Source organism: Fusarium oxysporum, chromosome 2 (genome assembly GCF_000149955.1).
Source record: "Fusarium oxysporum f. sp. lycopersici 4287 chromosome 2, whole genome shotgun sequence".
NCBI classification, from domain to species: Eukaryota; Fungi; Ascomycota; class Sordariomycetes; order Hypocreales; family Nectriaceae; genus Fusarium; species Fusarium oxysporum.
In genome coordinates, this window is record NC_030987.1 from 2864155 (window position 1) to 2877485 (window position 13331).

General features: G+C 49.9%; 5 protein-coding genes across 10 annotated transcripts; 3 read left to right on the forward strand and 2 right to left on the reverse strand.

Moving 5' to 3' along the window:
- Positions 1–886: 886 nt before the first annotated feature.
- On the reverse strand, positions 887–1018 carry FOXG_19780 (uncharacterized protein; the record flags this gene model as incomplete). The annotated part of the gene is made up of 1 exon (XM_018400047.1): positions 887–1018. The coding sequence occupies one exon, from the start codon at positions 1016–1018 to the stop codon at positions 887–889; it is 132 nt and encodes a 43-aa protein (XP_018244878.1).
- Positions 1019–1500: 482 nt separating this feature from the next.
- On the forward strand, positions 1501–1614 carry FOXG_19781 (uncharacterized protein; the record flags this gene model as incomplete). Its single annotated transcript, XM_018400048.1, has 1 exon — positions 1501–1614. One exon carries the CDS (start codon positions 1501–1503, stop codon positions 1612–1614), a length of 114 nt encoding a protein of 37 aa, XP_018244879.1.
- A 1246-nt stretch (positions 1615–2860) lies between these two features.
- Positions 2861–6232, forward strand: FOXG_08254 (uncharacterized protein). 2 transcript variants are annotated; one of them, XM_018387075.1, is made up of 4 exons: positions 2861–3221; positions 3280–4162; positions 4211–4576; positions 4627–6232. In XM_018387075.1, the coding sequence occupies exons 2-4, from the start codon at positions 4096–4098 to the stop codon at positions 5781–5783; spliced, it is 1590 nt and encodes a 529-aa protein (XP_018244881.1). In that variant the 5' UTR covers positions 2861–3221; positions 3280–4095; the 3' UTR covers positions 5784–6232. The 2 variants fall into 2 exon arrangements, with proteins under 2 accessions (XP_018244881.1, XP_018244880.1); XM_018387074.1 differs by having other exon boundaries at positions 2861–4162.
- A 287-nt stretch (positions 6233–6519) lies between these two features.
- Positions 6520–8067, forward strand: FOXG_08255 (uncharacterized protein). The gene has a single exon (XM_018387076.1). The coding sequence runs from the start codon at positions 6677–6679 to the stop codon at positions 7907–7909; it is 1233 nt and encodes a 410-aa protein (XP_018244882.1). The 5' UTR covers positions 6520–6676; the 3' UTR covers positions 7910–8067.
- FOXG_08256 (uncharacterized protein) lies at positions 7911–13261 on the reverse strand. 5 transcript variants are annotated; one of them, XM_018387081.1, is made up of 6 exons: positions 11957–13261; positions 11298–11784; positions 9402–11231; positions 9234–9349; positions 9097–9181; positions 7911–9044 (listed from the first exon to the last, which is right to left on the reverse strand). In XM_018387081.1, exons 3-6 carry the CDS (start codon positions 9769–9771, stop codon positions 8377–8379), a joined length of 1239 nt encoding a protein of 412 aa, XP_018244887.1. In that variant the 5' UTR covers positions 9772–11231; positions 11298–11784; positions 11957–13261; the 3' UTR covers positions 7911–8376. The 5 variants fall into 5 exon arrangements, with proteins under 5 accessions (XP_018244887.1, XP_018244884.1, XP_018244886.1 ...); XM_018387078.1 differs by having other exon boundaries at positions 9402–12295; positions 12348–13261; XM_018387080.1 differs by having other exon boundaries at positions 9402–11784.
- Positions 13262–13331: the final 70 nt, after the last annotated feature.

A 13331-nucleotide genomic window follows, 5' to 3' on the forward strand; every position in this document is an offset into this window, starting at 1 on the left:
ATATGCGATCGCCCGGTGTGTTCACGGCGCTTGGGCATCTGATCTTATGTTATAGACGGATCGGAGGTTCGAGAATATAGGACCTCGATCCCAAGTAATGAACAGCATAGTTCAGTCTACAATAAACTGAGAGACTTTGTCAAATCATCCCAAGATCGGCGGCCTAGGTCTTTAGTCTTGTTGGGTGAGGGGCTGGAGGTGCTCATGTGATGGAATAGAGTAAAATGAGGCTTTTCGGGATAGTTTCCACAGTGGCTCCCAGCTCAAAACACGCTAATGCTGTTGTTTTCGTTCACTTGGAAGACTGGCAACATACCCTGGGATATATCCCCACATTACATTACAAGTCAGTTTCCCTGTGCGGGGATTGCCAGCATTTGCTCGCCTATCCGCAATTAAACGAGGCCTGGACCTCAAGTTTTGGCTTGGTAGCTTAACCCGGTCTGGTAGTTGCGGATCATCGGGATAGCTTGGAAAGAGTCCTGTGGTCGTTGCAGTCAAAAGTGCCAGGCTGGCAACACGAGTCGCGCTTGGGTCGATGAGCGAGCCGATGGTCCGAAGAGATGCAAAGGTGATGGAACAACTGATACTCTGCCTCAATTCTATGACCAGTTGAAGACTTCGGACCGTTAATGTGAAGATCCTAGTCCGGTTTAATCCTTCAATCAGCAGTCTCACATAAAGATCAGCCTGAAAGCCGCTCTCTCTCATCCTCGACTCAGGTGTTGCCGTTGTCGCAGCCGTGTTCATGGTGTGTCGTTGAAATAGTCCCACCTTGACTGGTGGAGTCGGCGCAGAGGACAAGGCGGGAACTAGCGCAAGCAGTTTTTAGCCGCTTCGTTTGATGCATACGCTGAGATGCGGTGGGTAATTAGTGCAGGAAGCCCTAGACGACAGTGGGCCCAGACAGGTCTTTGCAATGCGTAGCGCAAGAGACGAAGAGGAATCTCTTGGAGAGCACGGGGCCAAGTTCAAGAGAGCCATAGAGCACGCGATCTAATTCATACTTCCCCCGCATTGAGAATGCTAAAGCGTCTGGTCACCAGAATCTCCCTCTTTTCCTTTGGTAGTCCAGTTCATGCCTTGCATGTGAGTGAGGGTTGGTAGGGTCACCAAAAGGCGGTGGACGTTGACTGCTGCAACTGTATGGTGGCTGGGTCTCGTTGCTCGCACTACCACAAGAGCCTAGAGGGAAGCTGGTGACTCGGCACGGAGCACTATCGGCGATTGACCAAAGTGCAAATTGCATGGAACCATGACTGCAGCGCAGGCAGCGCATTGTGCTTGGGATGCAGGTCAACAGCTGGTGGGTCGCACAACGACAGGCCAGACGCTGGTGATCTGCGAGATAAGCAAAGACACTCAATTTAGGTTGCCCAAGGAAATGACCTTTGTGGATGCATGTGAATCGACAGTCAAGCCATGAAAGACCAAAGAGCACAAGTCATGTATCATTTCATCGAATGACATACAATTGAAGGTCAGATGGGGAAAATGACGATGTTTGACAAAGGGGAATTGAATTACTCGGCCATCGAGGTGGAGGCCAGAAAGGTGTGTTGTGGACGGGACGAGGGAGGCCAGAAGATGGAGGGGTGTCAGTCCTGGCCGTGAAGTTTCCGAGGAATCTCACAGAGACCAGAGTCTCAGATGGAACCAGCAGCGGGCGTAGGCGCACAGACTCCCACCACCAGCCAAGCAATGCAAGCACCAAGTCAAGAGGCGCCAGCGCCAAACCCAACTCGCAAAAGTCGCACGTTGCAGCAACATCACCTTTTCCGCTTTCAATTGACCTGCAGCCATCTAATCTCTCTGCTTTAGCCTCAAGGTCCCCTTATCCGCTCAATGGATGCACCCGGTTCTCGGGATGTTTTTTTTCCCCCCCCTCAGGGTCGCTTTTGTTGACATGTGTCCTTCCACGTTGTTTGTTTTGAGCGTTGTTTAGCGCGCCACTGACAAGATAGTCAATAGTCAATGATGTCGGGAGGTGGTGAATTATTGCTTTTGTCGTATTCTCGAATCTGAAACCTGATCTGCCACTGACGTTGTTGAGCCGCATCCTTTTCCAAGGTTCGTATCTCGCTTTACAGAGATGCTAGAGCTTGAATCCACCAGTAGCGGAGCTTGGCCGGTATTACGCAGGGTTGCGGTCGCAAGGACCTTGTTCGCGGTTGAGTTGCATGGAACCATCTGGATTCCTGGGATCTCCTCAAGTCCGTGAGAGTGAGGAGATGATGAAATGGATACACAGTCACCAACACAGCATACAAACAAAACTTTTGCGAGTATGTTGACATCGAATATCATACATTTTGTCAGGACATGAAGTGGTGTTGAGATGTTGATCGATTTTCTTTCTCATCGCTGGAGCTATCATTGACTTAAACAACTGGATCTACATATTGCGTGGCTGATTCAAGCCAGGACATGGCTTGAGTCGTTACGCGGCGCTTAAGTTGATGTTACGAAAAGAACGATTCAAAACCAGGGACGCTCTTGCGTAGTCGCTCAATGCCCGGTCATCGGCTCCGATGGAAATGAACAAACGAATGCAATGCAACGAAACGACCAGAAGAGAGAATTTTCAATTCCAGGGTGGCGGGTCTAAACAAAAGACACAGCCAATCATTACATACGCTCAAATCTCAGATACCGGATAAAGTCATACGCTAGAAGGAAGCTCTGGCCTCAATGGCATCCTAGGGGTGGCCCACCGGCAATCGACATGCATGCGACGTTGAGGATGGAACCTTGACACAGACCACCATCGGTCAAGCCGCCCAATCAAGTGACATATTTCCGTTAGCTGCATGCAGAATCCAGGACGCTCCCGAGAGTTCCCCTCCATCATCTTGTGAGACCAAGACACACTTGCCACGGACTTGAGTGAAGCAACACCAGCGCCAACGCCAACGACTCCATCGGTCCCGTCTAACGATGGCCCCATTCACTCTCTGTGTCCAAGTGACCACCTGCCGACAGTCCGGAAATTTGTCTGCGATAGTCCGTGGAGCAGTCTCTTCCTGTATCACGAGACACTTCATGCCTGCAGTCAACAGTGGCAGGAGAAGAGGATGAAAGGTGTGGCTATCTGGCTGAGTCTCAGACCAGAGATGCATGCATATGTATGTATGTGAACCGATATCAGGGAGGCAAGAAGGTGTAGTGTTTCAATGCCATATTCTCGCGGCAGTGGACGGAAACACCAGAAACATCCAATTGTTCGTAAATGATCCAGAGTCTCTTATCTTTGACACCTGACACCAAGACGACAAACAGGTGAAGGAAGATCAGGCAAACTTTGTCTCACTCTGGCCGCCCCCGGTGTTATTCTACCGTCCAGTTTTTCTTCTCTGGGCCTTGTCGTATGCAACTGTTGGTTCAAATTTCCTGATGGTGTATGCAACTCCCAGCAACAAGGACAAGCTTAGCGACCGCCCCACATGCTGCAAACGAAGCTTCGACTGTTCCACTGCAAGCAAAAGCCAGGTTCTTTTTTCTCCGCCGAGTAAGTTGACGGGACCTTATCGGCCAGGGAGAGCGAGCGAGCGAGCAAGCGAAGCGTCTGGGCTTGTTCCAAGGTTGAAGTTGGCCTTTGATTGCGATTTCGGTCTCCACAAAAAGGTGTCGCTGCACTTACACGGGCTGCTCTTCTTCTCCTTCTCCTCCAACTTGCGCTTGCACTTTGCTTGACTGACTTTTGGTAGAAATATCCCATCTCCCACCCTCTTTCCTTTCCTTCGTGATTGAACTTTTCTACCTGTCTAACTAACTTTTCATATCCAAAGTTTGAATCACTTCCCATCTCCAATCTGGGCTCTTGTTCTTCCATCTTAACTGTTGTGATTCTGCTATTGCTGATTTCCTTGTGAAATCCCGTACTAACTGGCTCTCCAAATTCTCCAACAAGACAGCCACTTCCATCCCAAAGGGCCGCGATAACCACCCCTCTGCCTTTTCCAAATATCCCTTCCGTGGAATCGTCGCTTTGCTTATTTCCCACCCAATTTGGGATCAAGGCGGCGATTGTTTTTTCACAAGCTCAACAACTTGCCCTTCTTTCCATCCAGGCCGTGATCCATCACAAGAATTACCATGGGTATGCTTCGCACTGGTCCTCGTGACCCAGATGCATTCCCGGCCATGCAGCTCTTCCTTCTGGGTAAGATCAGATATTGCACCTTAATAACGCGTGCTAACTCTAAATAAGCCATTGTTCGACTCGCTGAGCCTATCGCTTTAACATCCATCTTCCCATACGCCTGGGCCCTTGTCAAAAGCTTCGAAATAGGCCGCGAAGAAGATGCTTCATTCTACTCTGGCATCCTTATATCCGCCTTTTCTCTTGCTGAAGCTGTTATGGGAACGTACTGGGGCGCCCTGTCCGATCGTATCGGCCGCAAGCCCGTTTTGATTATTGGATCTCTAGGTACAATGATCAGCATGTTGATGGTAGGAGTGGCTCCAAGCTTCGGTGTTGCCTTGTTTGGCCGTCTCCTCGGTGGTCTGCTGAACGGTAATATTGGTGTTATCCAAACCATGGTTGGGGAGCTGGTCACCAAACCTGAGCATGAGCGTAAGTCTGCAGACCATTGCTCGAATTCCAACGACTGATCAATATCTTAGCACGTGCATACTCCATCATGCCTTTTGTCTGGAGCATTGGAACCATTGTTGGTCCCTCTATCGGTGGCATGTTTGCCAACCCCCATGACTCTTGGCCTGAATCTTTTCCGACCGGCAGCCTCTTCCAGAGGCAACCTTACTTGCTGCCCAACATCATCTGCGCAGGATTGCTGCTTGTGAGCATTGTGCTCGGTTTCCTCCTCCTTGAGGAAACCCATCCCGACATGGTCCATCACGCTCCTACCAGTGAATACCACGTCAGCGAGGAGACCCCCCTCATGATGAACAACCGAATGGCCACCGAGATTGAGCCACAGGCCTATGGTGCGATAGAGACAACCGAGGATTCAACCGATGGCTCAATTGGGGACTGGGATACTCTCTGTATCGAAAACGAGAAGACAGCTGCAGCTCCCATCAAGATCTGGAATTGCCGTGTTGTTGGCTTCATTGTCGCCTTGTCAATCTTCACTTACCATTCCATGACCTTCGACCACTTGCTGCCCATCTTCTTCGAAGACAGCCGTGTTGATGCTGTGGAGATGTTCAAGCATGGCTCTATCTTTCCTTTTTACTCGCCTGGTGGCTTGGGCATGACTCCACGAGATGTTGGTGTGATTTTGGCCGTCGACGGCGGCATCGCTCTGTTTATCCAGGTTTTCGTCTTCCCCTGGACTGTCAAGATGCTTGGAACCTATCGCCTTTTCCTGCTCGTTACTGTCCTCCACCCTGTTGTTTACGTGCTGATGCCCATGCTCCTCCTTGTCCCTGAGAGCCTTTTATACCCCGCTATCTATGGCTGTCTCATCATCCGCAATATTCTCTCCATTATACTATATCCTCTTCTTATGATCCTCATCAAGGAGGCTACACCAGCCCCAAGCGCTCTTGGAAAAGTAAACGGCTTGGCAGCAAGTGCTGGTGCTGCTTGCCGAATGATTGCTTCACCCGTCGCTGGATTCTTGTGGACGGTCGGTACCAAATCAGATTGCTCTGCCTTGGCCTGGTATGGTAGCGCTATTGTCGCTATTTTGGGAGCCGTTCAGTGCTTCTCTGTTCCTCGCCGGCGCAATGAGGAGCCCTATGAGGAAGCTTCCAAGGCACCCAACAAACAGACTGTTACAGTGACTGAGACTGAGTTTTATGACTCCCCATGAGGAGCACGCGGCGCAGTTTGAAACCCGATCAGGTCGAACATGCCGAAGCGACTTCGCGGGTTTTGCAACCCGTTTTTAGACTTGATTGCCTGCAGCAAGTCACACTGTTTTATACCCTCATGAGTTGGGGGTTCAAGCGTGTTTTGATAAATTTGCCTATAAAAACGACTGGTAGATGGTGTTTATCACGGCCGCTTTTACGAAGTTATGTATACCCCAGGTATAATGATTGATTTGGTTTGGGATGACTTTTTACTTTTTGGAGTTTGGCTTGATTATTGAAGAAAAAAGCTTTGATGCGGAGTTTATTTGTTCTTGAATTGGGTTTACGGTTGAAGATGGGATTTGGTATATAAGTTAGATAAAAGTGAGGTAAATAGGAATAGAAGTAATTACAAATATGACCACTCCCATCTAAGTGGTTTAATGAATGAATGCTTTAAATTGCCGCCAATGGACCAAGGTCTGCCTTTCTCATTGAAATTATGTATTGGCAACCTACCTAGGTATGTTCAGTTGTTCGTGCGATAGTCAGTGGCCCCTCTCGAAGAGGCAAGAAACCTTAGGATCTCTATCCTAAGTGATAGAAAGACTTACATAAGTTTAGGTATATCTTAGTAGGCCTTTAGATTAGTTAATTCTGGTATCCTGAGTATTAGAAAGTTTTTTCCCCCCCTCACGGGGTCCCTCTATATGAATCCTGAGTCGTGATAGTTAAGGTAGCCGATGCCCAATAGAATTTTCGCCGCCCACCCAAAAGTTGGAGAAACTCAAATTTTAGCAATCGAGTCACTCTGAATCCACCCACCAATGACATCTGAAGTATAAGACTCACCACAACAGTCCTGACTTGAAGACAACAGTGGCGGATTCATCTGCTCTAAAAGGCAAAAATGAAAATCGAGGAGATAACCGACAAGCTGGACGAGGCCATGAAGCTGGAGCAGGCCTCACCACAGCCAAATACCAGTGCCACAGAGGCCACCAAACCTGAGCTGCCCCCAGCTCATGCCATCGCCAGCGGAAAGACTGTTGACGAAGTATGGGAAGATCTAAACAAGTCGCCCCTTTTCATGACAGACCTTGATGCCAATGAGGAAAATGAAGATATTGCCGCACTGCAGGCACTCGCGTATGAAGGCACACCTCTCGAAAACGGCCAGGAGTTCAAGGAGCGTGGAAACGAGTACTTCAAACTTAAGAGCTACGCCGATGCAAAGGAGTTTTACGGAAAGGGCATTGCTATTCTCGCTGGCGAAGAGCGCAAGCGCGCCAAGGGCGAGCAGACGAAAAACCAGGAGGGTGTAATCGACACTGAGGAGGAGATTCAGAAGCAGCGCGAGACTCTTGAAGCGCTCTATGTCAACCGGGCAGCGTGCCACCTCGCTGTTAAGAACTACCGCAGCTGCTGGATTGATTGCGCTGCGGCGTTGCGCCTCAACCCGCGAAACATCAAGGCATACTTCCGCAGTGCACGAGCACTCCTTGCAGTGGATCGTATCCAGGAGGCCGATGATGTTTGTGCGCGCGGTCTTTCGTTAGACGAAAACAATGCTTCGTTGCGTGCTGTAGCGGACGATATCATTAAGCGAGCTAAAGAGATCGACGCGCGACGAAAGAGGGACGCAGAGCGCGAAGCAAAGGAGAAGCGGCGTGCACTTCTCATCAAAGCCGCACTACGAGCGAGGAATATTCCCACACGCACAACCTCCCAACCACCAGAGATGGAAGACGCGGGCATTGCGCTCCTCCCAGATCCTGACGATCCCCGCAGCACGCTTGCGTTCCCAACAGTACTGCTGTACCCTCTGCACCTGGAGTCTGATTTCATCAAGGCGTTTGAGGAAACACATTCGCTCGAGGATCATCTGAGCTATATCTTCCCTCTGCCGTGGGACAAGGAGGGTGTGTACACGACAGCAGGCGTGGAGGCGTTTGTGGAAACCACACAGGGTGGTCTACTCAAGATGGGCAAGCGGGTGCCGCTGCTGAAGGTTCTGGGAACGGGTAAGGTTGAGGTGGTGGATGAGGTGGTGAGGATCTTTATCGTTCCTAAGGATAAGGCAGAGGCATGGACAAGGGAGCACAAGGCAAAGAGAGCGGCTGAAAAGGGAGAGACAAGCTGATGGATGTAAGAAAGAATATAAGTTGCTTTGTTCTACAATGATGTTTGTGTACTAACTAAGACTTGCGATTGCTGTTTCCTAGGCCCTAAATGATGTGCTCTATGCAGTTATTATATGATCGAGATGTCGCCAGATACTGGCGATTAAGTGGTTGAGTGAAATCAAGTGTCCGAACTTTTCCATTCTATTCGCTGTTAATACTATAACCCCCAAAGACTCCTTTGTCGATAGAAACCCATTGCCCCTTTTCCTTTTCTGTCACAGTTACTTGGACAACGAAGTGGCTCGCAGTCTCTTATTACGATGTCCTTCCTCCAGCGCAGGCTGCAATTGGATGGGAGGCGGCGACTCGACGGCGTTGGGAGCAGAGGGCCCCTGGTCCTGCATCCTGAGGTTTAAGAGAAGCATAGCTGCGTCCTTCTGGGCCGCATCAGGTACGCTTTGTGGCGTCTTGATCACTCGTTGCCTCATAGCGCTGGCCTCAGGGTCGAAACCATGAGAATAGATCTCGGGCTCATGGCGGGACTAGCACTCTCTCTGTAATAGCTGTCCCAGTCGTCGTAGTCCAGTCGTCTCTTAGGTCCCCATGGAGCAGACGAGAGAGCGCCTTCATTCTGAAAAGGTGGGATGCGAGGGACCGCACTGAGCAAGGGATTAGGCTCAGGGCTAGACGGGTTTGCAACGGCCCAGCTGGATCCCGGACGAGAAGTCACCATATAGCCAGGAAGTCCCGAGCCGCTACTCGAGGCTGAGTTGGGAGCTGACATGTAATGGCGTTCGATGTCGCTATCCATGGCCCACGATGGATCACAGAACAGACGGGGTCGGAATCGATGACGGCGCTCTTCTTGGGCATAGATACCCGGTGGAATACTTCGATCGTCTCTCGGATAGCTCGTAGCGCCGTGGAAGTTAGGTGGGATCGTACTCATATGCATACGCCGAGCCATTTCGGCTTCATGGGTAGCTTCGATGATTATTTGCTGGCTGATGACCATGCGGCCGAAGTCAGGCGCGCTGGGATGAATGCAGAGAGACGGAAAGTCTGGGCCAAAGATTGGAATCAAGGCCCCTGCGATAGAGTAACAGAAGGTTGCGCAGACAGCTCTGGCACATGTGTATGGCATCCAATAACCTGCGTAGACTGATGAGCAAACGACCAGAAGGCGCTGAGGGATGGAACATACCTTGAGCAGCTATAGAACCTCCAGTAATGCTATGTGTGATTTCTTTGAGCCCTGGATTGAGGCCCAACATCTTTGCCGGAATTGTCTATTCCATTGACAGTTAGTATATGTATGTGGAGGCTTGTTCTTTCACTTGCCTTTCCGTAGCCGCGGCATTTGAAGAAAGGGGTCATGCGAACGAGCCCGACATTGTAGTCCCACATCACAGCGTACTCAGCGTTCTGTTCAGTCAAGGTGAACTCGTATTTGAAAACTGTTAGGCTTGCGTCAATAACTGGTGATCAACGTTAAACTTGATTACTTACCCTCGAAGCTCTCTCGTCCTGTCTTTTCGTAAAAGTCCTTTTTACCACTGTTGTATGGGATGTGAAGGCTTGAATCCTGGATATTCCCAAATGGCTTGACTCGGAATCGGAGTATCTCTTGCAAAGCAATCTCGTCGAGACGCTCGAAAGGGTGAAACTTGACTGGACCGCGCAGCTTCGACTTGGCCATGTTGTTGGCGTCTTTCGGCCCAGCTCTATCAGAAACCATCATAAAACGGTTCCCAGATTGATTTGATGCTTCTTCTAAATTTGGGATTGGTGGGAACTCGGGCGCAAGACTTGGTCGAGGAAAGGGGGAATCATTATCTCCAGCTGGTGCTGGGTTCAGGAGACCTTTAAGGGACAACATGATGGAAACCAGTAAAGTTTGCCAGAAATACCAGAAAGAGAAGTTTGAGAAGCGTAACGATGTTCGCGAGATGTAGGAGGCCAGAGATTTGGCCGTAAAGAGATGGCTAAACCAAGTGGTTTGGATAGCACAGCGGGCAGCGGCCGTGATATAACTACTTCTGGATTGCAGAGAAGGACAGACAGCCGCAACACTACAGCTGGGGGAAACTATTCGCCTTTCAAGTCACTCCTCAGCTTGACAAACAAGTCGGGGGAGGGCAAATATGCCTGCGTGTACCGAAATAGGCAGTGGTGAGGAACCCTAGCCTGAGCTGGCTCGGCCAGCAAAGTTGCTCGGGAACCTGCAACTCCAAAAAGTCGGTCACGCCTTGTTTAGGTCAGGCCGACACTCTTCGTTATGTTTTCTTTGTTCTTTCAGTTTCAATGCCGGCTTCCAAGGGGCTAGAGCTCCGTTGACGAGCTCCCACCGCCTGGTGCTAGCAGATACTAGGAACAGCCACCAAGTGATAGATGACGGAACGATGTCGGGGCAGGCTATTAATGATATAGTAAAAGAAATTGGGCTCAGTTTGAAGCCTAGGTAGAAATGCAAGGATGAGGTTTCCAGATACTTTGATGAATGGGAACGTATTGTTGCGTTGTCCTACTGCTATGGTTTTGTTCATTCCCCTAGGAGATATGTTTGAGTCCAGAGTCCCGCTTTATCAAACAGCTCCTCTATAGCCTCTAGAATTCCCCTCCGCATTAGGAGGACCATAAGGCAGAAAGAACTGCAACAGGGGTGCGTATTAGAGCTGTTGGGTGTGGATAGGTCAGCCTTCACTCCGTGCCGTCCGTTACACTCCCGGAGACATCCTCTCTTTTGCTCTGAACTCGACAGGGCACCACACAATCTTGGCTTCGTCTAATTAATATTGCGGTTCGTCTCTCATTGATTGAATGGCTAAATCCCTGGTATAGTCTGAAGGCTGGAGATCGAGACTGAACTGTGAGCCGCGAAGGAGAACCAAGAATAACGAATTGGTTGTCTCGCCTTCTAAGACCGCCCCACAGGCTCAGTCAGAATGAAGTACAGGCGGATGCTTGCATACCACATCGTCCAGGACCTTCTACCCCAGTCTGTTTCCTGATATTTGTACAACAGAAGACAGCGGCCCTGCTGCCACTGAGGTTCTGTTGTTCATCTCAGCACTCCCTTAGAATTGCTCGAGTCGCCCCCACGTGTCAGTATGACAACTGACAGCTAGAAGGGGCACGCTTCCTTACTGAGACGGCTTGCACATCAACATGGCCAACAGGCCTATCAGACGTGTCTCCGGTTTCTGCGGTCAATAGATATATGAGGTAGCAATGTTTGTCAGGGATACGTTTCATGGGTCCTTCTATTCTGACCAAAGACCTGTGCATAGCCGTTGCATACTACACCAGTGGGAAGTTTCTGATGAGAGTTCGATGGCGCTTCCAGAAGTCAGTCTGTTAGATTTCCCCCTCATATGATCTATCGCGGTGAAGCCAGAAACGAACCTGTCATGTCTCTGACCTTTGTTACTCTCACGAGCTCTTAGGCGTACAGGCACAAGAAAATTCCCCGAAAGGGGACACAAGCCTATGCCAAATACGCTCGCCCCTCCTGCCCATGGAGTGGCCATCAACACTTTGGCATTTATGTACCATTTGATTCAAGTTACGATTGCGCCAGTCTTGAGAGAGCCTGGAGGACCTGTTGGGCGTTGTGCCCTCCATATCGTCAACTAGCGTAGTATGACTGCACCCCGATCTCTGGAGTACGATGTCAATGACCTGAGCCACCATAACTTTGCATGATCTATTCTACTCTTTTGTCATGAGTAGGCATAAGACTCCGTTCGAAGTCGATGACCTTTTGGCAATTATCACCGTCTCGCGAAATTCATGGCATCTGACGCGACCAGCCGACGGCTCAGGCAGCGACGCTCTTCCGGGGTCGGGTCTTCTGTCCACTTAATCGAAATGGCCAGTGATGGTCCTGTCACTGAATAGGGAGTAACCAGTCAACCAGGAGTTGCAGAAAGGGTAGAGGCAGGGCCCAGCAACGGGTTATGGCGTTTCTTGAGTGAACACCGTCTTGGTCTGCAGCATTTGGGCATTTGAGGCACTGTCTGGGTATCTCGGTCTTCCTGATTCGGACAAAATGACATCCGTACCTAATTTTGAAAGATGAACATCATATTTGGCACCTTACCAAGCTTATCGGACCGAGCTCTGACGAATTTGGAAACGAATGATTGTCCAAATCGGTATCAGAGTAGATGAATTCCTTCCTGGTTCTCAAAGCTTGGTTTCAGATGATTGTACGATTTCGGAGCGGTATGACAGCGGCAGTCCATGGCGAGTTAGCGTTTCTTTTGCACCAGGCGCAGCCAAGGACACAAAACGGCTCCCTGCATCGAATTTCGGGCGGTGTCACCGTTCTTCCTCCCCCGTTGGTGTGGCATGAGTCTCGTTGCCCGCGTAAAATAGCTGTGTTGTGTAGAGAGGCAGTGCTTTTATGATTAGATTTGAGGACTTTAGATGTTTGATCGAATCCAGCCTCACAAGGTACGAAGGAATGAAATGCAGCACTGGCCATACCACACGGGTAGAAGCCAGAATCCTGGCTTTGAGCGTGGTGTAAAGACCATACCAGAATGTGGCCAGAATACCGACTTTCATATTTTCAGCGATGCTACACGATGATCAACGAAGATGCCCATCGAATGCTATGGCAGGCACAACAAGCTGTAAGCTAATCTGGCGGTGAGGCGACAGTCGATGCCTCGTTGAGTCCTCTGGTGGTGATACAGTCCGCCTCAGTCAAGTTATTCTCGAATATGGTGGAACCAGGAGAATAAACAAGTGTTGTAGGCTCATCCCATGGAGACACACAGGCATCTGGCAGACACTTGCCCTCATCCTAAGTCGCACACTTTGACTCGGCCCGCTTAGCCCAGGCTGAGACCGGTGCATGTCTGACTTCGAGCTTGACAGGCTCTTTTCGGAGAATAAGCGACCGCGATACCACTAGAAGAGGCCCGGCCTCGGATGCTTTTCAAGTTGCCGCAATTTCTATGAGGAAAGCTCCTGTTCTGGGAGATTTGTGGCACGTGTGGCACGAGCCGAAGCGTTAATCAAACGAGGAGAGTAATGGTTTGCTATCCTTTTATTTGTTCTGGGGATGTTTTCATTCCATCTTAATCAAAATAAGATCCTGTTTGGCCTGAAGAGGTCTTGAGCCGAAAGTAAGTTTGCATAAGGGGAGCCTTGAGTTCATCCCGTCTTTGAGCGAACCGGTGAGGCGAGGAGTATCGGGTTTGACAGAAACGAATTCATGTCTCTTCCTGAAACTCGACAGATTTTGCAGAGAGACTTTCTTTGTAAGGAAATCGAGTGTCAAGAAATGTGTAAACAATCGGCAATTCAAAGCCATTACCTAAATACCTTGGTCAACCAGACGTCTCTTCCACTCACACCAGTTTACAACATCATGTGCCGGGTCACGAGGTCTGGCGTTTGGAAAGAGATGAGTTGGCCTGAGGCACT